The 23,165-nt window shown below is 46.1% G+C and overlaps 1 protein-coding gene across 1 annotated transcript in view; it reads right to left on the reverse strand.

Moving 5' to 3' along the window:
• The window catches only part of PIWIL2 (piwi like RNA-mediated gene silencing 2), a 33,150-nt gene extending 10,586 nt beyond the window's left edge, over positions 1-22,564 (reverse strand). The window contains exons 1-17 of the mRNA XM_074981751.1: positions 22,370-22,564; positions 20,395-20,494; positions 20,113-20,251; positions 17,937-18,143; positions 16,533-16,643; positions 15,642-15,759; positions 14,203-14,327; positions 13,707-13,787; positions 12,209-12,322; positions 11,668-11,856; positions 11,337-11,421; positions 10,464-10,553; positions 7,938-8,078; positions 6,434-6,547; positions 5,488-5,676; positions 2,391-2,492; positions 644-763 (exon numbers count right to left, since the gene is read on the reverse strand). Of these exons, the coding sequence (XP_074837852.1) occupies positions 644-763; positions 2,391-2,492; positions 5,488-5,676; positions 6,434-6,547; positions 7,938-8,078; positions 10,464-10,553; positions 11,337-11,421; positions 11,668-11,856; positions 12,209-12,322; positions 13,707-13,787; positions 14,203-14,327; positions 15,642-15,759; positions 16,533-16,643; positions 17,937-18,143; positions 20,113-20,251; positions 20,395-20,494; positions 22,370-22,564 (2,220 nt within the window). The remainder of the gene's footprint in view (positions 1-643; positions 764-2,390; positions 2,493-5,487; positions 5,677-6,433; positions 6,548-7,937; positions 8,079-10,463; positions 10,554-11,336; positions 11,422-11,667; positions 11,857-12,208; positions 12,323-13,706; positions 13,788-14,202; positions 14,328-15,641; positions 15,760-16,532; positions 16,644-17,936; positions 18,144-20,112; positions 20,252-20,394; positions 20,495-22,369) is intronic.
• Between the last annotated feature and the right edge of the window lie 601 nt (positions 22,565-23,165).

The raw sequence follows: 23,165 nt of genomic DNA on the forward strand, positions 1-23,165 counted from the left end.
TAGATCAGGATCTACTCAAGTGTCCCACTCTGCCTATGACGTTGATCTGAACTCTTTCTAAAGTGCAAATAGCAGACCTCAACTAAGTGACAAGAGGGAGTGTGTGTCCTCCCGGTCCCTCCCCGGGACTTAGCTCCTGTAGGGGTCTTAAAATCCCTGGGATTAATCAGAAGAAGTACTAGTTACCACCAGAGAGCTAACCAGACAGCTCACTTTATCTATCCCTCAGGAACAGCGTGGTATACAACACCACCCCACGACATAAGGAAGTGCTGTTACTCTCATTTTACAGACGGGCAATGGAGGCACAGGCTGGGTAAGCGCCCACACAAGAGGTCTGTGGCAGAGCTGGGAAACAACTCTGTCCCTTCTGAGCCTTGGGCTAGCGTGTGGACGGCCTATCAAAGGCAGGTGAAGGGTTAGCACACATTCCTCTGTGAAAGAGTGAAGATCGAAGATAAAGATCAGAGGGGCTCTCACCCCTTTCACACTATGAATTGTGCCTCCTGTATCTGACCTAGGATGCATTAATATTTGTGCATGCCCATGGCAGGCATGCAGACGAGGAAAAGGAATCCAGGCCACAGAGAAGTCACAGATGACAGCCTTGCCCATATAGGCAGTGAACGTATCCATGGCTTACCAATGGGATGTCCACTCCCCAGAGCTCCCCACCTAGCTTGCAATTAATCTGCAGCAGAATTTTCTGTGCTACGCTCCTTAATTTGTTCGGCTGGACCATGATGGTTCGAGCATTGATGACCTGCAGCAATGGGAGATATTAAAAATCAGTTTAGTTTTTTTTTTTTTAAGACTGAAAAAGCAGGAGCTGTCTTGTCCTTCCAGAGACGTATTCCTAACACAAGTCAATCATATATTTAACAGATTGTTTGCATATTGCAAGGCGTCCATCTATACATCTTTAACAGCTACTAAATTTTTCCATTAGTATTCTATATCTTTAATTTTTCTCAGCTCTTAAGTTTAACCGAGTAATGGACATAAGATTTAAGTGTTAAAGTCTATATAACCAAATTCTGGTCCCTGGATTTGCAAGGTTAATTCTCATTAAGGCAAGAGTTGTGAATGTGCAGCTAAGGGTAGAATTTAGCCTTTGTTTAACAAGAGTCTCAGATACATGGAGCACAAAAACAGACACCCGTCCAGCCCTCCAACCCCAATTGACCTACAGCTGCAACTATTTTTGAGGATGCTTATGCCGTAACTTTTACGTCCCTCTCCACTGATCTGAAAAGATGCTTCCCCAGACTGAACTGTTTGTGTTACATCTTCAAGCAGATGGAAGTGTCATTCTAGAAACTTTCCAATTGTTTGTACACATATTTGCTGGCTGTGGTATACGCACTATCTTCCTCATCTGAATGAAATCAAAGCTCCTCAACAGCTGCCACAGCCCTTTCATTCACGAAAGCTAAAGGAAAACCTCCTTTTGCTTAACTGGCCTGGGTCTGAGGTATTGGAAAGTGGGATTGGAATTCTATCCTTGCTGGTCCATTGGCCCAGGCGTAAGTCACATGACATCCCAGCTAGCGCAGACACAAACAGAGATAAAGATAACGAGCTATTTCAGGGCTAAGACTAGACATAATACACATGCCTGCTGCACTCCAGGCATCCGTAATACAGGAACACTCTGCTAGGGAGGAGGAAGTGGTTCTGCATGTTGCCACTCACCCTCCTACTCCAGCCGGAGGCACAGCAGCGTGCAGGGCTGCTTCCCCTGAGGCTTTTCCTGCTGCTCCTATAGTGGCATTGGCAGTGCTTGGGAGCAGCAGGGGATGCGGAGCCATGTGTGTCCCCATGAGTGGGGTGCCAGGTAAGTGTCCCACCCCATCCCCCTCATACCCAGACCCCTCAGTGCTCCTCCCTGCCTGGCAAAAAAATCCTTAATGTGGCATACCCCGTTTCACAGGACTGCAGACGAGAGAGTTTCGTGTGTATTCACAAGCAAGGCAAGAGTCCACAACACCATTTAAAAGCCTCTGCTCTCAGATTAAATACACTCTTGTATTCTGCTACAGACAACATGATGGCCAATACTGGCTATAACAAACTTAGTTTAGAGCTGTGTCATAAATCATGTGGCTTGTTCACTATAACCTGAAGAGTTAGGTTAAATGGTCATGATTTTACGTTACTGTAGGATTTTGTTGATTTTTAAATATAGCCAGATAAGCCTGACTGCCCTACTGCTCTGAGAGGTGCACTGACTCCAGAGAGAAACGTGAGGGGAACCCTCAAACACAGATGAGGATGCAATGGGTGGTGTTTTGTGGTCTCGTTCCAGGCAAGAGCTTTGGGATGAAATCCTTGTAGCCATCATGCCAATCCATCCCAAGAAGTTACAACGTTGCCGTGCCCTGACTCACCTGAGAGGGTACTGGAGACTGCACACAGCACAGCTTTTTAATAGCTCCATACAGGTCATCTCGGGTCCCAGTTACGATACATACAATCATCTGCATCTTACCCTTCAGGAGACAAGTGCAGAGCCAGGCATTAGCACCACCACAGACTTTGTTCTGCCTTTGCAATGGAATGAACGCAGCCCTCCAGAGAAGCACAGTGATGAAGGAAAACGCCACACAACTCTGGCACTTTAGTTCCTACTGTCTAGCAAAGCATCAGCCCAGAGCAGCACGCAGGGGTGCTGGAACCATTTGTGGGGAGAAGGTGCTGAGAGCCATTGACTCAAACTGTAAATCCTGTATATAATGGAAACCACTTCAAGCCAGGTTTTTGATACCCCCTGCACCGCTAGTTCCAGCACCTATGGCAGTGCCACAGGTACCTCAGAGTGAGATGAGTCCTTGCCAGCAGCCTATTACTATAGCTATGCCAATATTCCCAAAATAGATTTGGTACCATTAGCACCTTCACAGCAACAACTCCGTGGCTCATTAATTGTTAGGTCCCCCCAGCTTCCTCTACCTCTTTGTTTATACATAAGGGCTGGAGATGGATTGGATTTGGAAGCACAGGTCTCTGGTAATAGCACCATGAATCATGTAACCCCAATGTTCCTGTGTAGTATCACAAACCTTCACTGACGGGCTTGCATCCAAACTCTGACATCAACTACAGCAATTAAAGCAAACCTCGTGCCTCATTTAACTGAGATAACAAGCACCAAGGTGTTGATAGCTGCCTGTTGGAGAAGATCCCATGGCACAGAAAGCATTACTGCAGAGGGATGGAAAATAATTGTTCCACAAATAACTACCGTAAACAGGCAAGTTCTTATCACTTGAGTGGTGCAGAGGAACGTCACACCTGCATTAGATCCCAGGGACAGAATGTGGGCAGGTAGCAAAGTCTCTCTCAAGACTGCCGCTGATCAGTTGTCTATCTTCAAAGGTCACAAGCAATATGTAGCTCTTTATAATTGTTAATATATTAATTCAAGATAAAGCATTGACAGGCTGCAGTTGAAGAACAGAGCAAAACCACATGCACAGAATCACAGAGCTGGAAGAAACCTCAGGAGGTCATTGAGTTCAACCCTCTGCTTTAGGCAGGACCAATACCAACTAAATCATCCCAGCCAAGGCTTTGTCAAGATGGGATTTAGAGACCCCTAGGATTGGAGACTCTACCACCTCTCGAACTAACCCATTCCAGACCTTCACCACTCTCCTAGTGAAATAATATCCACCTACATCTCTTCCACCACAACTTGAAACCACTGTTCCTTGTTCTGTCAAGTCCCATAGAACAGTCCACAAAAGTATAGACTCTGTCTATGTAGCTAAGTAGGTCTCTTCTCCACTCACAGGACCTTTAAAGCACTGCGGAGATTTTCTGCTCCCCAACTTGTATTTAGGGTACACTTAAGTCTGGCACCCTTCTGGTTCTGTGTGACTGAAATGTAACCATTTACATCCTGGAGATTGCCGCTGTCACCTATTTGCAACAAGTCTTGTACCAAATATGCCATGTACAAAAGTTACGATTTGCTAAATAAGATTATCCTGTTGAAATCCATGTTTCAATGCAGGTGTTACCCCAGGAACAAACACTCAGTACTTTACATCCAGTCCACCCAACCCACTGTGAATAGACTATACCAATTTGGTGGCCTGTTAAGGACATTTCATTCTAACAATGGGTCACAGAAGAAACTCATTCTGTCCAATAGCCCCAGAGATGTCGAACTGCAGTTTCAGACAGCTCTTTCTGTGGATGGAGAGAGGCTTCAGGCTTCAAGGGGCCATCTTAGGCCAGTGATTTTCCACAAATGGAGTCTGTGAGCTGTGTCTGAACCAGTAAGTTTCCAAGCACATGGCAAAGATTAAAGAGACGCTTGAGAACACTCCATCTTTCCGGCCCTCAGTCTCTGGACTGTGGGTTTACAACCACAAGTGACCTACTGATTGACCTATGGACTGAGGACCTTCCAATCTTTCGGAAACTACCAGAGAGATTTTACAAGCCAGCTGCCCATAAAATCACTTCTACAGACCCAACATAAGGGCTTTGCGATTACCATACAGATACAATCTCAAAGCCTTTATTAATTCCTCTCCCTTTTTCTTTTATTAGTAAACCTTTAGATCTGAACTACCAAAGGATTGGCAGCAGTGTGACTGTTGGGTAAGGTGACTGTTTACCTGGCAATGTGGCTGATCTCTTGGGATTAGGAGGATGCTGTGTGTGATGTAACTATCTTTCAGTAACCACTTAGAGTCCAGTGGCTTAGTGGTGAAATAACAGCTGGAATGCCTATGAAATTTCTGACTGCTTGTTAACCAGTGGGGAGAGACAAGGGTTTCTGCTTTTTACTAGCTTGGTAGATTCTGATGGTAGAATAATCACCAGGGTGGGGTGAGCCCACCCTGGTTTTTCAGCTGTTTGTTCTCCATCTGGCATTCTAAACTGTGACCAGAATTCCCCATAAGATGAGCATGTGGGTGGCTGCCCAGGAGAGAGTCAAATACTGCCCAGCTGATTAAGAGAGAGACAGCCTGCAGCTGGCAGCATGTGCTTCTGCTGGTGGTGTCCATCTGCACATAACAAAATTTATTCCACCCATGGATGGAAGAAAATTAAGAGGGAACACTGGCTGCAGCCCACTTAGGCATGGAGACAATCTTCCATGGCACAAATGAGACACAGCAGAGTGCAGCTTCCTCCTTTTACAAGTTAGGATCAGGCCCACTATAGCCATAATCACTCAGGGTGACTTACAAGGCACTTAGCAGCTATCAAGCCAGCAGTAAATGCTTTACAAAAACCCTTCCTACAGTCTGCTGCAGACAACATGCACACAAGAAAACTATGCTATGCACACAACTGTCCACGGGTGATACTTTCAAGGATCCTTGCAAATGGACAGGTTAAAAAATTGTTTCTCATGTTGGCAAGCAGAGTACCCCAACCTCGCAGAGGTCTAAGAATGCCAACTGGACAGCTCCTTTAAATAGAATTCCCCAGACCCCATTCACTTGGTCCCTCCCTTCCCATTACCTCAGTGCCCAAGATGGATTTGATAGTCCTGGCATAGGTCTCTGTTCGATCATCCTTCAATTCCACCCAGGCAGGCTGGTTTAACTTCATGCCAATGGGGCCAGAGACTCTCTCCAGCATGCTGACCAACTCCCGTGCTTGGTCCACAGCCCGTTTTGGATAGAACAATGCCCAGTAATGCATGGGAATCTAGGAGCAAAACCAGACAGCCAACATCGTCATTGAATAGCCCATATGTGTGAAGATGGTGGTGATTTCACCAGGGGATCCTAAAACATTTTACCAAGCCAACAAAAGGCCTCATAGCCCACCCACTGAAACGGATACATTTCTGTTTTACAGACAAGGAAACAGAGGCACGGACAAATTAAGTGGGTTGCCCATAATCAAAACTAAGAGCTGTGAAAGGATACAGAAGCCTCAACTGCTAGACACGTCTTCCCTTTGCCTCCCACCAAAATTTGAGGCAAACAGCCAGGAAGCAGACAAAAGTGCATCTGCACTGCAGTGTCTGCTTCCAGCAGCCCTGCTTCTTGTTTTCCTGCAGCACAGGTTCACCAGGTAGTTTAATCTACACAAGTTCCAGAGGGGAAAAAAATGTAAAAGTTACGTAAGTGACAAAAATGATCCTGAATTCCAGTGTCAGGTGGAGCACTTCCAAACACCTTGCCCTATCAGAACACTTCAATCAGCAAGCGCATGCTGAGAGAAGACTTTTCCTACTGGCACCTTGGAAAACACACCAGCACCATTGTCAATAAATCTAGAGCTCTGGAACAATCCAACACCACATCCAGCAAGGACTGAAGCAGTCTGGGTATCAGTACTGCTTTTGTCTCTCACAACTGAGAAACCAAAGGGACACTTTCACAATAGCCCAGCTGAACAGGCTACTCCACTGTCTTCCGAGGGTTGGAAAGCAACCTCTGTCTGCAAAGGTACTTACTGTAGAGATGGCAGCTTCTCTTGTTATTTCTTTGGTCCAGTTTAGCTCCTCCAAAGCCACGAAAGAGCTGTTCCTCAGGTATATTCTTTCCATAGGGAGAACACGCCCTTGTGTCTGAAGAGAAGAGAATGAGAGCCACACGCAACGGCTTACACCCATGGTGTCCAGCCAGTAAGGAAGCAGCAGCCACCATAATGTGGCTAGTTGACTAAGCAGCACTATTCTAAAAATATGTTGTTCCAGCCAACTAGCCACACTAAACAAGCTAAAGAGCCACACTGGCTAGTTGCCACCATGAATTTACACACATATTGCAAGTGCTGCTGAAGGCCCCTCTGCCACTTGCCCCCTCTTTCCTGGTAGCATGCAGACATCATATGATTTCACTTCAGGCAGTGAGACGCCCCACTGCCAAATAAATCAAAAGGGAGAAGAAAGGAGACTTCTCTCCCCAGTTTGCTTCCGATGAAGACTATTTAAACAGTGTCAACCAAACTAGGCGTTGTGAGTTTACATCTAAACTGTGCCCTACAAAAATTCTCGTCCTGTGTTAAGAGTCAAGAGTACAAGCCGGTGGGAAAGTTCATATTAATGAATACTAAAGATTTTACAGTTAAGTTTGGAAGGCCAAAACGGCGGGTTTTTGCGGTTGATTTTTACGGTTTCGCCCTGGTGCATATGCATTCAGAGAGGGTCTCTTGCTCCACTGTGTGTAACTACAGCAAGTGGACAGTAAAAGGTGTGGCTGGATTTTCAGCTATATGCAAAGTTGCTGGTGAACAGGGTCCAGTAAGGAGCAAAAAGGAGTTGACAGAGCACCTGAATGGAACAACCCAGCACTGTCAAGGAGCGACATTTATAAGGGTCTTTTCCATCAGTGTATGAATCAAGGGGAAGACATTATTTGTGCATGAAAACCCCAACATATCCTTTCTACAGGAGCTATCAGCAGATTTCCAACAGGTACCTCAGGAAGCCAGACAATGTTGCAGCTGTAGAAGAAGATAGCATGGGGACCAAATGCCACATGCTCCGCTTGGCACTGTGGTACATAAGAGTATATGCTATAGCCCCACCACTCAGAACCTGTTTCTGCTCTTGTGTGTGATGGGGGGGGGGAAAAGAAAAACCTCACACATTCTCTTATTAAGTCACTGCTACAGAAGGGTAAGATCTGCATGGTTTGTTCTGATGAGAAAAAACGGCATTACAGCAGGAAGCAATCACTTCCATTAAAGAATCCCAATGAGTGACAATACTTTGCCTATCAAGAGCACCCATCAGGGTGCTAGTGCAAGCATGGTACCCAATTAAATCCCCTCACCCTGATGAAGTACTACCACCATTTTATTGACGGGAAAACAGACAGGAAGGTTGAATCATTCATCCCAAGCCAGAGCAAGCCAGTGGCAGAGTCTGTAATAGAACAGACCAGCTCTGTTACCTGGTCCCTTGCTCTAAGCTCTGCCTAGACAACACTCATGAAAGATAGGAAATATCCTACCTTACACATGCCCCTGTCCAAACATAGGCCCCATTGTGACATTTCCTTGCTGGCAGCTTCGTTCTCCTCAATTCTACGCAGCAGAGTACTCAGAGAGGAGTGGTGCTGCTTAGGGCTCAGGTTGATCTGACTGGTTAGGTCCTAGGGAGGATGGGTAAGGGAACAACAGAGGTCACATGAGAATTCCAGTATCCTGAGGTGGAATCATAGCCATACCTGACCTCTACTTGTGCATGAAATTGTTATTCATCCTGAAAACAAGGGGTCCCGTGGCACCTTAAAGACTAACACATTTATTTGGGCCACAAAAATCTATGCCCAAATAAACGTGTCATTTAGGTGCCACAGGCAGTGTTACCTGTAAGCGGAGCGCCTGTACAGCCACTCAGGAGAGATTCAAATGCCACCCAGCTGACTAGCAGAGTATCCATTACTAGGGCCGTGTCTACACTAGCCCCAAACTTTGAAATAGCCATATAAATGACCATTTCGAAGTTTACTAATGAAGCGCTGAAATACATATTCAGCGCCTCATTAGCATGCGGGTGGCTGCGGCGCTTAGAAATTGATGCGGCTCGCCGCGGCGCAGCTCATCCCGACGGGGCTCTTTTTCTAAAGGACCCCGCCTACTTCGAAGTCCCCTCATTCCTGTGAGCAGATGGAAATAAGGGGACTTCAAAGTAGGCGGGGTCCTTTCAAAAAAAAAGCCCCATTAGGACGAGCCGCGTCAATTTTGAAGCGCCGCAGCCACCCGCATGCTAATGAGGCGCTGAATATGTATTTCAGCGCTTCATTAGTAAACTTCGAAATGGCCATTTACATGGCCATTTCGAAGTTTGGGGCTAGTGTAGACACGGCCTAGGTGTTTTGTTTCTCGTCATGATGCACATTCACACTTGTCCCAGTGCACATAAATTTATTCAGCACATGGACGGAAAAATATTAGAGGGAACATTGGCTAGAGAACCTCTCAGTTTTCACTGAAACAGACAAACATGGTTATTTACCTTGAAATATCTTCAAGGTGGTGTCACATATTCATCCACTTGCGCAAGAACACCTAGATGCAGTTTTACAAGCCATCAAACACCCGGGACATATCAAAAGGAAATGTTGACAGGGATATTAACAAAGCTATGTGCTTATGACTAAGTCACATGGTAAGAGGATCAGACTATGGTGAAATCCAAGTACTAATTAGGGATGTAAAATTCTCATTAGGAAACTTAACCGGTTAAACGTTTAAGCTATTAAGCCTGGAGGGTTGGTATCCCGCCGCAGGGGGGCTGCTCTAGCTGGGCCCAGCCTACCAGTTATCCAGGTAAGCATTAGCCTGAGTAATGGTTAACTTGTAAACCCTTTACAGTCCTAGCATCGATTCAGGTGTTCCCAGGTAACTCCTTACAGCAAATGAGAAAGGACCCTGATTACTGAATCCCATTCATCTATCAGTGGGTTACCAAGAGGGTCATCCTGAGTGGGTGCCAGGTGCAGGGCTCCAGGTAACTCTGCCCCTTTCCTGCTCCACCCCCACACTGACCCCCTCCCCGAACAACCTGTTCAGGGATTCCCTGGGCTGGGGGGTAGAGGGGAAAGGTGCTTGGCGGCAGCAGCAGCTACAGGGGGTCACCTACCCCAAGCCTCCCTTCCCCGCTGGCTGCACTCACCCCGGGTGCTGTGACTCTGTTCCACTGTGGGTGCTTATGAGCGGAAGCCCCCCAGTTGCCCATGCAGAAGTGCAGCTCAGCAGGCAGCAGTGAAGCACAGCAAGCTTCCTCTTGTTCCACACAGTGAGTGCAGGGCAGTGGGAGAGGTCAAGAGGACTCAACTCCCAGTGGCTGCTGCTGTCACTGCCTATCTCCACCGCCTGCACCCTGTCCCAGGTAATCCTCCTCTCCTGTCCATAGGACAGCTGAGGCGGCTGCTGCAGGCAACCCAAAAGTGGGAGGCCTGGAGCATCTGCTCCACCTCGTCCTATGGATGCGACAGCTCTGGTTGCCAAGCACCAAGGTTCCTTACAGACTTCCCGGCCCCACCTTCTCTCTTGTACATCTCAACTCCACCCCCATTTTTCCAGCTAACACATATCCACTCGACAGCTCCATAATTACCACTCCAATCCCCTTTGTTAAAATAAACCCATAGGCCTGACCAAATGTTGATCTCAGGGCTCAGCCCAAAATCTCTATGTTCAGGCTATGGCAGAATACTAGAGGTAGAACAGGTTAGAGAACACCAATGGCCACACAGAGTATAATCCCCACAACTGGCCATGCACACAATTCACGCCACTCCTACAACAGGAAAGACAAGGAAGGGGATGTGGAAATCAGTCAGAATGTTATTGCATCAGAGACGTTTAGCATAATCAGATCAAGCGAAAATTGGCTCTTCAGATCCACTGCAGTAAACCACCAACTGGGCACTAGTTTGGAAGTCTTGGGAGAAGGACGCAGAGAATACAAGAAATGAGAAACATCTGCCTGAGGGAACTGAAGACCTGCCCCACTGCAGCAGTGCTCCAACCTTCATGGCTCGGAAGTCCTTCCTCATCTTCTCTGGGATCCCAGTCATGTAGGAGAGCTCTGGCAGCAGCAGAATCTCGCCCCTCTGAAGCTGAAAGGAAATAGAGGCCAGTACATATCAACACATTGACTGCTGAGTAGGTTCCTCCCACCCATCCTGCACACATGAAAAAAATACTACCAGCCCTTGCTACTGCTGGGGGAAGCTTGAACTGCTGGGCAAAGAAAGAGAATGGACTCAAGTGTGCCCCAGGTTTCTTTCCCCGGAACCCTGAGGAACTATTTCTGCCACTACTGATCTCTGTAGTATTGTTACCTTTGGCAAGGCTCAAAAAGGAGCATTTGGAAACATTCTGCATAGCCTCATTGGTTCCTTCCCACTTAACAGCAGATCCGTGAAAATGGAGGCTTGTGACTTTGCAGAACTGCAAAGCAATTCGCTTCTGGCGACATCAGGGCACGCACCAAGAACAACTAACCCTTGACACAAGATGAGTTGAAAGAAGCCATAGAACAATTGCAGAAGGAAGCCTGGATGGCTCAGAGGACTTGTGATGAGAGAATTTTCAGTACAGCGACTCAAGCTACCTTACCAAACAGCTCTGTGGGTTTGACAGATGAACATGGAGCAGGGGCTGTCTTAGAAGCCACCACATGGGGTATTAACAGCCTTAGCAAACAAGTCACAGACTGACTAGACGAAGGGAACTGAACTTCTCTGACACCTACAAGTGGTCCCGTGCAGAGCAGGACTATGGTGCATGGGCAACAAAGGGAGTAGAGAGCCTCACAAACCAAACCTGCCAGCCATTCACTGGGAATTGTGTGCTGAAATCCCACTGCTAGGGCTTTCCAGCAGCATAAAACAACTCACCTTCCCTTGGGGGCTCCACTTTTCACTGGGTCTGTGAATCAGCAGCGGCTGGTCCAGCTCCCTGATGGTGATCCCATAATTTTTACTGGAAAAGGAGTTGGGGAAGAATTTTAAAAGAAGCACTTTCCTGATAGCAGAACAATTAGCTCAGCTCCCAGGTTGCAGCAGCGACTCTGTCACAACAGAGCTAGAGATGAGAACTGAGGGGTCAGACTACATCTGCATTGAAGTTAAAGTCAGATGATGCTCCAGAATGGTACACAAACTGGGGCTGGCTGTTGAATCAGATTCCTTCTTCCTGCAACAACTCCCGCTGTACAGAAGAGTCTACCTGTAATAGTCTATGAAAGTGATCTCTTTCCCATCGGACATGGTGAAACTGTCCTTCGGTGTCTTGTTCCAGTCAATGTCATCAATACGGTACGTGTGATTATTATAGCGGGTAATGACGATATTGCCAGTTAGCTGCTTGGTGCACTCGTCCTGGAAGTTCTCTTTGCTCTGCTGGTAGATTGCATTCCTTTGTAGGGAAGGATGGAGAAAAGCTCTCAGATTTCAACAAGGAAGAAATACAATTATAAATTTTTCCTAGGTCATGGGTGAATTGCGCTAACAAGACAGTGTGGGGAGAGCTTGTACTACTCATGCTGTAACTGCTCTGTAGTTAAAGAAAAGATTCAAAATAACAGCGTTTAGATTCTCAACTCAGTTGCACTAGTCTGAATCTAACACTGTAGGGGTTCAGGGGACAATGTTATGGGATCATCTCACTCCCCCTTCAGAGAACTGCTCCTCACGGCATACTTATGGAAAGAGCAGCTCTTCGTAAGCACCACCACAGTAGCTGTTTAATTCTCACTTCCCTTACTCACATTATATCCAGGACAGAATCATTCCGGATGACCTTGTGGGAGACATCTGCCAACAGAAAGAGACCACCATCTGTCCTCCGGATACTGGCTGAGTAACCTGGCCATATCTGTAACCTTTACAAAAACATGCAAATCAGCGCACACATCCAAAAAATTCATGGGGGACCTCAGTCTATAAGATGTGAAACTGTGCAGTGAACACAGAGGAAGCACACCACAGGGAGTATATTTAATATAGTTAGAAGCTAGAATTTCAGCTAAAAATCTATGACTGTATGTCAAAAAAAATAAAGGCAGTTTTTTTCAGGTTACAATGACTAGACTGGAACCCCAGGATTCAGACAAAGCACAAGACAAAGGGCTGACTTTCTAGAACCGAGGTGCTCAAAAACAATGGGGCTAACTCCATAATTCTATAGCCTATATATTTCAGATAGGCGTGTTTATACCTCTGTCTGTCCGAGTCCATTTGTTCATGAACTCCTAAATGGAAGAGCTAGGATGTTTAAATTTGGTATGCAGCTTCCTCTTATCATAGCTTAAAGTGAGGTCAGGGTTTGGTTGTGCCAGGATAATGGGATTGTTCAATACCAAGCAAAAGGAGGGGTATGAAAGCAGGCACAGTCATACTCACTTATAACCACAGAGGGGTAGCAAATGTCTCACTGAGCAGCTGCTGGCCGGCAGCACCTGTCACACCAGCTTGCCCTGCGGAGCAGGTCCCGGCTGCTACACAGCCTCTCCCCTCCCCCAGACCAGGATCTGGGGAACGCTAACTGGCCTCCACTCCCACAAGCACCAGTGGGAGGCCAGCACAGCCCTGCCCACCCCCAGTCAGCTGGCCTGGGGGAGAACCCAGTGGCTGGGTGGGGTGCATGACTCTCCCACCCTGCCCCTTGGTCAAGTCCTGGGACGAAACCGGTGGGCAGGTTGCAAGGCAGCCTCCCTGCCTCAGGGATAAGCTGTCAGGCAGGGTGTGTGGTGGCCACCTCCAAAGGCTACCCCCATGAAGAAGCTGGTGGCCACTCCCAACCTTTTCCCTGATCCCCCATCCCCCCCCCGGGACACCCCTCCTCCCAAACCCCTGCTCTTACTCCTGCACCCTCGGCACCATCAGCCCCTTGTCCCGAAGGACCTGAGCAATGCTGGTTAAGTCTTCTAGTACCAATAAACAGCCCAATTGTGGCATCTGCTTAGGTTTGTCTAGAAGGACCGAACCTGTGACCTCAGGTTCCAAAAGCACAAGCTAGGACTAGGTCCAGGTTAGTTGGGAAGATGCTCTAAATGAAGGGTCCTCTCCCACCCAACCTACTCGGGCCAGCAACCCACACATGCAGGGCTTAACCTCTGCAAATCAGACTTTTAGAATGTTAGACATTGACAGCTTCTTTAGACGAACTTACTGAAGGGACAAGCTCTTCTTCCTCATCATTTTAAGCATTGCAAGGTGCATGGAGATAACGGCAATAAACTCAGAAAGACAAATAATAGTACTAACCTATACTGCTGCAACACTGTAGGACTGGTTGGGTCATAGAAATTTCTCCCAACAAGTTTCATATCTAAAATTCTCATCACCCTGGAACAGAAAAGCAGGGTAATAACAGAATTCTGGTGGCTGGGCCAGATAAAGGTAAGCAATAAATTTGCATTAAATAGCTCACACCCTTCGGAAGATACTACAAAACAGTTAAGAGTCTCATTGTGTGAGGAGCTTGGTATCCTCAATGTATAATACAGTCAACATGAACGGAGAAAGCTCAGTGTTTTGTATCCTTGGGCTCCGATGTACCTTACGAAAGAAAGTAATGGATGATCTGCCATGACAAAGACTGTCCATGGTATGCACCCTCTTTTCTTTTCACACAAGATGCCTGAAACAGGTTTTGGCTTGGCTTTAAACTTTTCCCACCTTAACATCTTGGAAATGGCATCATGGACTTGAATCAAAAGTTAAATATAATATCAAGTTACTAGCCTCAACTCTTCCTTACCTCCTGAAGATCACATTATAAAATGGAACGCACAGGTCCGAACTGGGCTCTAGGATTTTGGTCATCTGAATCTTTATGCTGATCTCAGCTCCATCTGTCTTTCTCTGACACATCAGATCAACAGTCTAGCGAAGGGCGGAAGACATCTTAGCAGCAGCTAGAAGTGAAACTACTCAGACCATAAAACTAGAATACCCCTTTGGAGCCACTGCGTAGCTTAGAATTTGCTACAGCAGATCCCTCCTGCTGTCTAGAAGGATTCATCTCTGCATCACAAGAGAGCACCCAGTGTCTTCTAGGCAAAAAACCCCACTAGCAGGCCAACTTTTCTGGAGAGCATAGATGCAAGTATCTTGTCTCAGCACACTGCTCCACTTGAAGCATAAATGGCAAAAACAAACAGAGCCCGCTTCTTCCACTTCCACAAGCTGAGAGCCACAGAGAGGCAGCTATGTTAGTCTGTAGCTTCACAAAACAAAAAACCAGTCCCGTAGCACTTTAAAGACAAACAAAATAATTTATTAGGTGATGAGCTTTCACAGGACTACCCTGAGAAAGATGAAGATGCTGAACCACAGACACACAGTGATGTGATTTGGGAAACTTCCAATACTTGGTTATATTGGCAAATTTCTGTGTGCACTGCAAGCTGGTCAGTTTTGTGCTCCTGAAAGATAAGTACTGCAGATGGCTGCTCCTGCATGTAACTCTGAAGTACACCAATTTGGACATGCAAGACCCTTGTCCATTCTAGGCCTGTGTTCCCCAAACTACCAACTGTGCAGAAATTTTAAGTGGAAACAAAATGGTACTAAAGTCACGATCCCTTGCCACGTACCCTGAGGTGGTCTATTACACACACACTAGGCTCCCTTCCTTATCTGTTACAGTGGCAAACTATTCCCCTTTCCAGTCCCTGAAGAGAATGGGGAATGTGCGCTCTTCTTTACTTGAGAGTAAGGAGAAAAGCCATTTAAAACAATTGAAATCACCAGCTGTTTCTGTGCTCACAAGAATTGTACGCATATTCAGTGGGTTATGGAAATCTAACCAGGGCCTAAAGAATTACTGGCTTAGGATATAACAAGCAGTCCTGTAGCTCCTTACAAATGTATTAAGTCATGATCTTTTGTGGATAAGGTCCACTTCTTCATCTACCCATGAAACCTTATGGCTTGATACATTTGTTAGTCTCTAAGATGCTACAGGACTGCTTGTTATTTGTAAAAGTTACAGTCTAACTCGACTACCCTTCTGTGGCTTAGGATATGACAGTCAAAGGATAAAATACCTTGTGTTTTTACTGCTAAGTTTCACTTATACTCTCCAAAAAAGCCGTGTACTCAAATGATACAATATGGCACCCTAAAATGGCTCAAACCATGCAGCACCATGGAAGAGTTGGTCTGTGTATCTTCTGCACCAGTATCATGTCTTACCTGAGGCAACCTGATAGGCAGGTAGAGCATAGAACCATCAAATGCAGTAACGTCTCCTGTCACTGATCTGTGCTCCTTCATCATTGCAAACCGCATGCTCTTGCATTCCACATCAGGGCTGCAGGTCAAGGAGTTAAGGAGAAGGTGGGACGAAGAGGAGAGAGAATGATTTATAGCATCTGCAATATCATTTTACTAGAAAAATGTGAGTATGCGTTGAAGTGTTAGTTAATGTGTGTTGATTACAGATTCTCAGGGTTGCTTTCGTATCATATCTTGCAACCCTGCCACCACCATAACCCAAACCCAAGCCTATAAAACTGCAATACAAGAAATATCATGGCAACGTGCAGGTTAACAGCAAAATACTAGACGAAAACAGGGGTCTAAATAAACTCTATATTGACATAGCCACAATCATTACTCTATAGCAGTGTTTCCCAAGCTGTGGTATGTGTACCACTGGCGGTACTCGAAAGGATTTCAAGGGGTATGCAGCAGAAAGAAAAAACCGGAGATAAGCTCTGGGATGCTGCCCCCTCTAGTGGCTATTTCAAAGTAACTACTTATGCTTGTGGTACAGTATTAATGCTTTTTGCCAATAGAATGATTTTGTTTCGTGACCACCAAAAGGATTCTGGAAGAACTGTTACCGTAACACTCATCTAATTAAATCTAGATATTTGAAGTATGCTATCTCCCCACCATGTTTTGTTTCTGGAACTGTGAAATCAATTTAATTATATTTTCCCCGGGCACTGTATCTTCCAAATCTCCATTGCTTAAAAATCATTCAGAGTGGCAGGCTTATAGATATTATATGAATACTACTGCTTATTTCAAACCTCACTGTAACTGAGAAAGATTTTCAAGTGCACAAAGTAACACTACCTGAAAGTCACATGGTATTGGTAAACAGCTTCATTTTTGCAATGTATTTTAATCAGGTTCAATCCTAATGGGAAAGCCGTTCCTTTAGATCCCTGTTTCTTTATTGGTTCTCTGTAAATATATGAAGAGAGGGAAGACAAATGACATACACTTGTTTTGTCTATATTAATTCAAAGAGGCAGGACAGCACCCTGGCCAAGTAACAGAGAAAAAAATATCTAAGTGCATTAAGCCTACCCCAGACCTCTTTTATGCTTTGCACCTGTGTAACAATTAGTAGCTGCTGAGAACATCCTATGAATACTTTCCATATGTACATCTCAAAGCACACTCCAAACATTCAACAAATCCCCAAATTCACAGCAAGGCAGAAAATACTGTATCCATTTTACAGATGGGTAAATTAAGGGAAAAGAAGAAGTTAACCCAGCTACCTAAGTTTTTTCAGTGACAGAGTGCACCCTGATCACATTGCCTGTAGTGGAACAGAACACTACAGATTCAGTTTGAAAGATGTTTGTTTAGAATCTGATTGTTTGGCCTGGAAGGGTCTCTTCCTGAAGGCGATTAGTATTTTCCCCTACCCTTACAGCATGAATCGTGTTCTATATGGAGATATACCGATCTCATAAAATTGCAAGGGACTATCAGAGGTCATTGAGTCCCATCCCCTGTACTCACAGTAGGACTATGACCATCTGTGATAGATTTTTTTTAAATCTATTTGTCTCAGATCCCTAAATGTCCCCCTCAAGGATTGAATTCACAGCCCTGGGGTTAACAGGCCAATGCTCAAACCACTAAGCTATCCCTCCACCACCCAGACTTAGACTAGTCACCTGTCTACCTGACTTAGTTTATCTCAGACTACATTCAAAATGGCTCTCTTGATGGACAATTAGCAAGTTCGACAGCAGCTATCAGTGGGAAGCAGTTGCAAAAAGCCCCACACGTGCTGCTGTCAGTGGTTTTTGTTAGCCAGTTTCAGAGAAAGGTTATATAGATATTGCAGCATCTTCCACTGTATAAGTTAGCCGTTCCTTATTTTTTTTCCCTGACACCTATGAAATCCTCCCCCACAGCATCTTGTTGTTCCTCTGTGGTTTCCACTCTGCATCAGCTCCTATTTCTTTGTTAATCCAAGTCCAAAGCCATATACCGGGAGGCATCAATGCACAATATGAGAGGTAGATACTTGTGTCCTCTTCCTGCAATAACCTGTGAGAGTCTGCAGCAACGAATCCACCAGGCGCCAAGCCACTTATTTTAACAAAGGATGTACCTTATGCTTTTCTACAGCATAAAAGGCTACAGTACCCAAGTACCTACAGATTCTATGTACCAGCTTATCTCAGAGATGTTTAGAAATAAGTGTGGAACTCACCACCCCCGCCTCTCACTTACTTTCTCTCCATCTGTTCAACGAGGGTGGGCGGAGGACTTTCTGGCTGGGATGAAAACCCGAGGGCTGGCAGCAGTGATTGCGAGAGCTGAGGCTGAAGCATGGCTGGGCGCAGGAAAGTTGTGTCTGCAGGAACTCTGCATAACATCCTGCCAAGCGATCTCCCCAGAGGGACAGGCGGCACTTCCATTTGCCCACGGCCAATAATTCTGAATCCAGACAAGAATGAAAAGAAAGATGTTAACCCTTCCCCAACTTGAAGTTTCCACATTCCCATTGTGATTTAGATTACATGACCGATGGGAATGCAGGTCATGTTTAAAACAGATTTTGGCCTGTTTTGATTTCACTCTTTCAATTTTGAGGCTTAAGCTTATTTTTAAGCCTAAAACCAGGATCCACATGCAGTGGCATCCATCCAAGAATGACAAACCACAGACTGAGGCCACACTCACAGTACACCTGTGAATATTTCTCCCTTCTCCAAATTTGTTCTTCACGCAATGGCACAGATATGTCTTAGACCCAAGGGGCTCCCCAGGATCCCTGTCTGAAAGCCCAAACCCGACAAAAGTAGCAGGCCAGTGACACCTCATTCTTCCACTGGGAGTTTTAGGGGAGTCATGAACATTGTAAATCAGAGATGGACAACCAGGAATAGTGAGCAGGCAGCATGACTGACCTGCCTTCATCTCAGTGGGCCACAGTGGACCATGGCCCCCCTGCCCCCCTCTGCCTCTCACACACATGGGGGGGGTCCCCACACGTCCTACTCCTCCCATCCAAGCATTTTTGTGGCACTCCAAATTGACTGATTTGCATTCCGTCCCTACTCCCCCGCCCGCATGGCTGTTCAAACTCTGAACAGCTGATCCATGGTGCTCCAGAAGCGCTGAGGTGGATGGGGAGAAATAGGATGTGTAGGGTCCCGGTGCCCCAGGGAAAGAGGCAGACAGAGTCTGCGGGTGACAAGTTGCCCACAAGACAATTTCCTCTGTTACATTGTTCTTATTTATATTTTGTATGACAGGAGTACTTAAGTAGATGGGGCCCCATTATGCTATGCCTGTAAGGATGCAGTCCATTCCGCCAAAACTCTTATCCAGTCTAGTTTCAACCGACTCCTCCACGCAGTTTCTTGGAATGAAGTTGAAGACGGAGGTCTGTGGGTTGTGCTGAGTGAACAACCTCCATTCTGCATTTTTCCTTGCTATTCCTACCCTTTTATACCTTGGGACAGAACAGCAGCAGAGACCTACTCCTGAGAGCGTGAGGAAGTTTGCTAGCAGGCACACTTGCAGCACAGGAGCCATGTACATATAATGACACGAAACTCTACCTCAATCCTCTCTCGACACACACTCCACAGCACAATGGCAATGAAAACTCAAGTGTCTGTCTTTCATTGTGCAGCCCAACCAGTAGCAACTGCTGCATACAATTCCCCAGACTGCTAATGTCAAGCACAATAATCGTATGGCTCTCCTTCAGAGACAAAGATGACTAAAAATCATGCCTGCGAGTTGTGTTAACCCCAATAAAACTCATTTCTAGAGCATTTCCATCCCCCAGTTCACCTACAAGTATTAATTTATCACTGAAATGCAGCCACCTCTGGGAGGTAGGTCAGAATCAAACATTGCAAGAGAGAGAGCTCTCAACAAAGACAACGAGGGACTTCTCGTTTCACACAAAAAGCACTGCACCATTTTTACCACCCACATAGAGCAGACAAGCCTCGTTTTTCATCTGATTCAAAAGACCAGCATGTTGCAAACAGCTTCATACTCATTCTACCTGCCTTGGCAGAATAAAAGACTGAGTCAGCCCTGCTGGGATTGAAGCCTCTGCTGCTAAGGAGCATTAGCATTTCTAACCTGAACTTTAGACCATTAAACCTCTCCAATGCCCATGACATACACTGCACATGAGCAGTATGCAAGCTTAGTTCACTGGTGTATGAAAGCTATTGCTAACTAAGCATCACTTCGATCTGAAGAAGTGGGTCTGTCCCACGAAAGCTCATCACCTCTTAAATTATTTTGTTAGTCTTTAAAGTGCTACATGACTGTTGTTTTGTTACAATACAGACTAACACAGTCACCTCTTAGTTACTAAGCATCTCATGTGGAGCTCTTTCTGAACCAAGAGTTCAGCTCAGGCAAACATTTTACTCACCTGCTCGGAAAAATCATCCCCTCCACCTTGCTGTCCCCAGCTGGCATGACATTTGGCGATGGAAAAGTGGGCTCCACTGGCATTCCTGCTTTAAGTTTGCTCTCCATATCACCCAGGCCCCTACTCAAGATGCCGCGACCTGAATGAAGGGGGAGATTCAAAACATGCCTGAAAAAGCGTCCCAAAACATGAAAGAGGTTTATTGACCAGTTTAAATACTACACCACAAAACAGCCTTTAATGGAACAGAAGACAAACTTATACAAACTTTGGATAGTTTACCCAAAGGTCGAACTGCCCAACCCAAGGCAGATCTTGGGACTGTCTCAACACCAAGTCCTTGGAACAGAGAAGGCAGAGTCGTGACAGATGGAAGAGGTTCCTCCTGAAAGCCAAAGGACAAAAGCTTTAAAGAATGAATGGAAAAAGCTTCATTAACACCTAAACGAAATAACAATCTCAATAGGTAGATCAGGTGAACTTCCAAGAGACATATCATGCAAGAAACTTTCTTTTGGGTACTAAAGTGTAACCACAAAGCAACAGAAGCCTCTATAGGGAAATCTTAAAGGACCGGTTTATTAGATAGCAGTGTTTCCCGGCAACACAAGCAGACCATAAGCTTTTATTGGCTTTCTCCCACCAAATATCTGCTTGCTGCAGTTGAAACATTTCTCTGCAGAGGATCATAGGTTACAGACTCATGCAGCACATTTACAAAGGCCAAGTAGCAACTCATACTAAAGCTAAACCTTGTAAAATTTACAACTATTACAAAGGCAACTGAATTAGAGTGATAGTCTTACTTTTATAATAATGTTTAAGATTTTTGTTACAAATCCGAACAGATACTATTCTCAGAAATAGGCTGTTGTGCATTCAGCACAGTCCCTACAGAAAAGCATGTGAGGAAACACAGCCAGGCTTCTGAAGGGCAAGAGAATGAACACTCAGACACCATCCATGTTGCAGCTTATTCCATTAACCAATGCCATCATACATGGCAATAAGAATAGCTATTTAGTTGCAACTGTTTAGGTTACCATTAAAACAATATCCTCTGCCAGAACAAAAACATCAATATATTTACTCATATTATTTTCTAAGCAATTACAGTGTTATCACTGATGTGTACGCACCTAAACAGAGACAGTCTGCCCGGAAGAGCTTACAGTCTAGGAATACCAGAGCAAGTCTCTGATACGGTTACTCACACATTGTTCTATTTAGAATCAAGTAAGATTTTGCTACTCATTTTTCCTCCCATCAAGGTAGTCTTTAAATAAAAAGCTGTATTTTGAAAGGGGTGTGTGTAAAATGCGTGAGCAGATTATATAGCTCTCCTTACAGAGTAAAGCAAAACTTGTTTCTTCAAATCCCACCCAAGAGCTCTCCTGAGTTGAAATGACTCAGAGCAATTAAGTGAAATTTAAATATTTATTAGAAGAGGGAACTTTTGAGAGGCAGGGCAGCAAGATCTAATCAATTTCAAGTAAGTTAAAGATAGGTCCATACCTTATGCCACTCCCCAGTTTCCCTGACAATTACTACAAATGTTTTCCCCACTTGTTGCTGGGAGAAAACCTCCCATCACAGTAAAAAACCATCTGCCTCAACACAAGGGAAAGGGAAACCGACTCCATGAAAAGTACTGGCCAAGGCAGAGTAGACATATTGAAGCTATGTCTGCACTGGAGCTGGAAAGTGTAATTTACAGCTCAAAAAGACAAGGGTGTGCTATCTGTGACCAAGCTAACATGCTAAAAACAAAAGTTCAGGTGAAGTAGCATGAGGGACACCCAAGTACCACCACACAGGTACACAACTAGGATCTCAGATGGATTGTACTAGTGGCAGCATTAGCCCATCCTGCTGCTCGTGCTGCCACATCCAAAAATTGTTATTTTCAACATATCGACTTGATTAGAGCAAAGGCATATTTGTATGTTTAAGCAGAAATGACACCTCCCATTGGAGACCATTCCCGCAAGCTCCACCTAAGCTCTGTAGGGGCTCTGTTGAAGGCACAACAGCCTACGCATAGCCTAAGAGAAAGCAACTCTCCTTTCGTCAGCCCCTCAGTTATGGGAATCTCAGGCATTCCCTGGCTCAACCAGTCTGTGCAGAACCCACCACAATGGGGCCATGCCTGGGACTTCTTGGTGGTACTGTAACACCAGCACATAAATGCATGGGCACGATGTTCCCAAAAAGACATATGGCTTTTACACTGACGGTGCCCTACTGGCACATTTACCTTCTGTCCAGGCCCTACTTGTTGCCGTGGCTCTTGCAACATCCTCTGCATCCTGCCCATCCAGGGCACAGACACTGCCCTGCCTTGGACCAAACGTTCAGGTTGAGGTAGCTGCTGCTGAGGCCCAGGCCTGCAGTATCCACGGGGCATGCGAAAGGGCACAGCACCCTGGAAAGGGGGCCTCTGGGGATCCATGATGAGGCTGCCAGAGGAAAAATGCTTGTGGCAAAAAAGCACATACAAGGGGGGTGGAGGTCCCCACAGGCCAGGAACCTGGGTGCAGCCCCCTGCCTGGCATCCAAGGCGGGAGCTCAGGGATGACCCTACCCAAGCCCAGGTTTAGCAGCTGAACTCCATGTACAGCACCCACTGCTGTAACATGAGTGTACCCCCAAGGAGGGGACCCCCTCGTCAGCCCTCCCTCCCCACAGGGGGTGGATTACCCCTGCCATAGCCCTGGGGGAAGGGACCCCTCTGATGGGCCACCAACCCAAGGAAGGATCACCCCTGGTAGAACACCCATGGTAGGAGAACCCCCACCCTCAGGAGAGATCACCCCTGGTAGAAGCTGAGGGGAGAGAGACCCCACCCCATAGAAGAACTCCTCTGCCAGACCCCCACCCCAGGGAGGGATCACCCCGGCAGAAGCCCAGGGGGAGAGAGACCCCCCGCCAGACCCCCACCCCAGGGAGGGATCACCCCGGCAGAAGCCCAGGGGGAGAGAGACCCCCCGCCAGACCCCCACCCCAGGGATGGATCACCCCGGCAGAAGCCCGGGGGGAGAGAGACCCCCCGC

The sequence above is a fragment of the Carettochelys insculpta genome, chromosome 31 (assembly GCF_033958435.1).
Source record: "Carettochelys insculpta isolate YL-2023 chromosome 31, ASM3395843v1, whole genome shotgun sequence".
Lineage (NCBI taxonomy): Eukaryota > Metazoa > Chordata > Testudines > Carettochelyidae > Carettochelys > Carettochelys insculpta.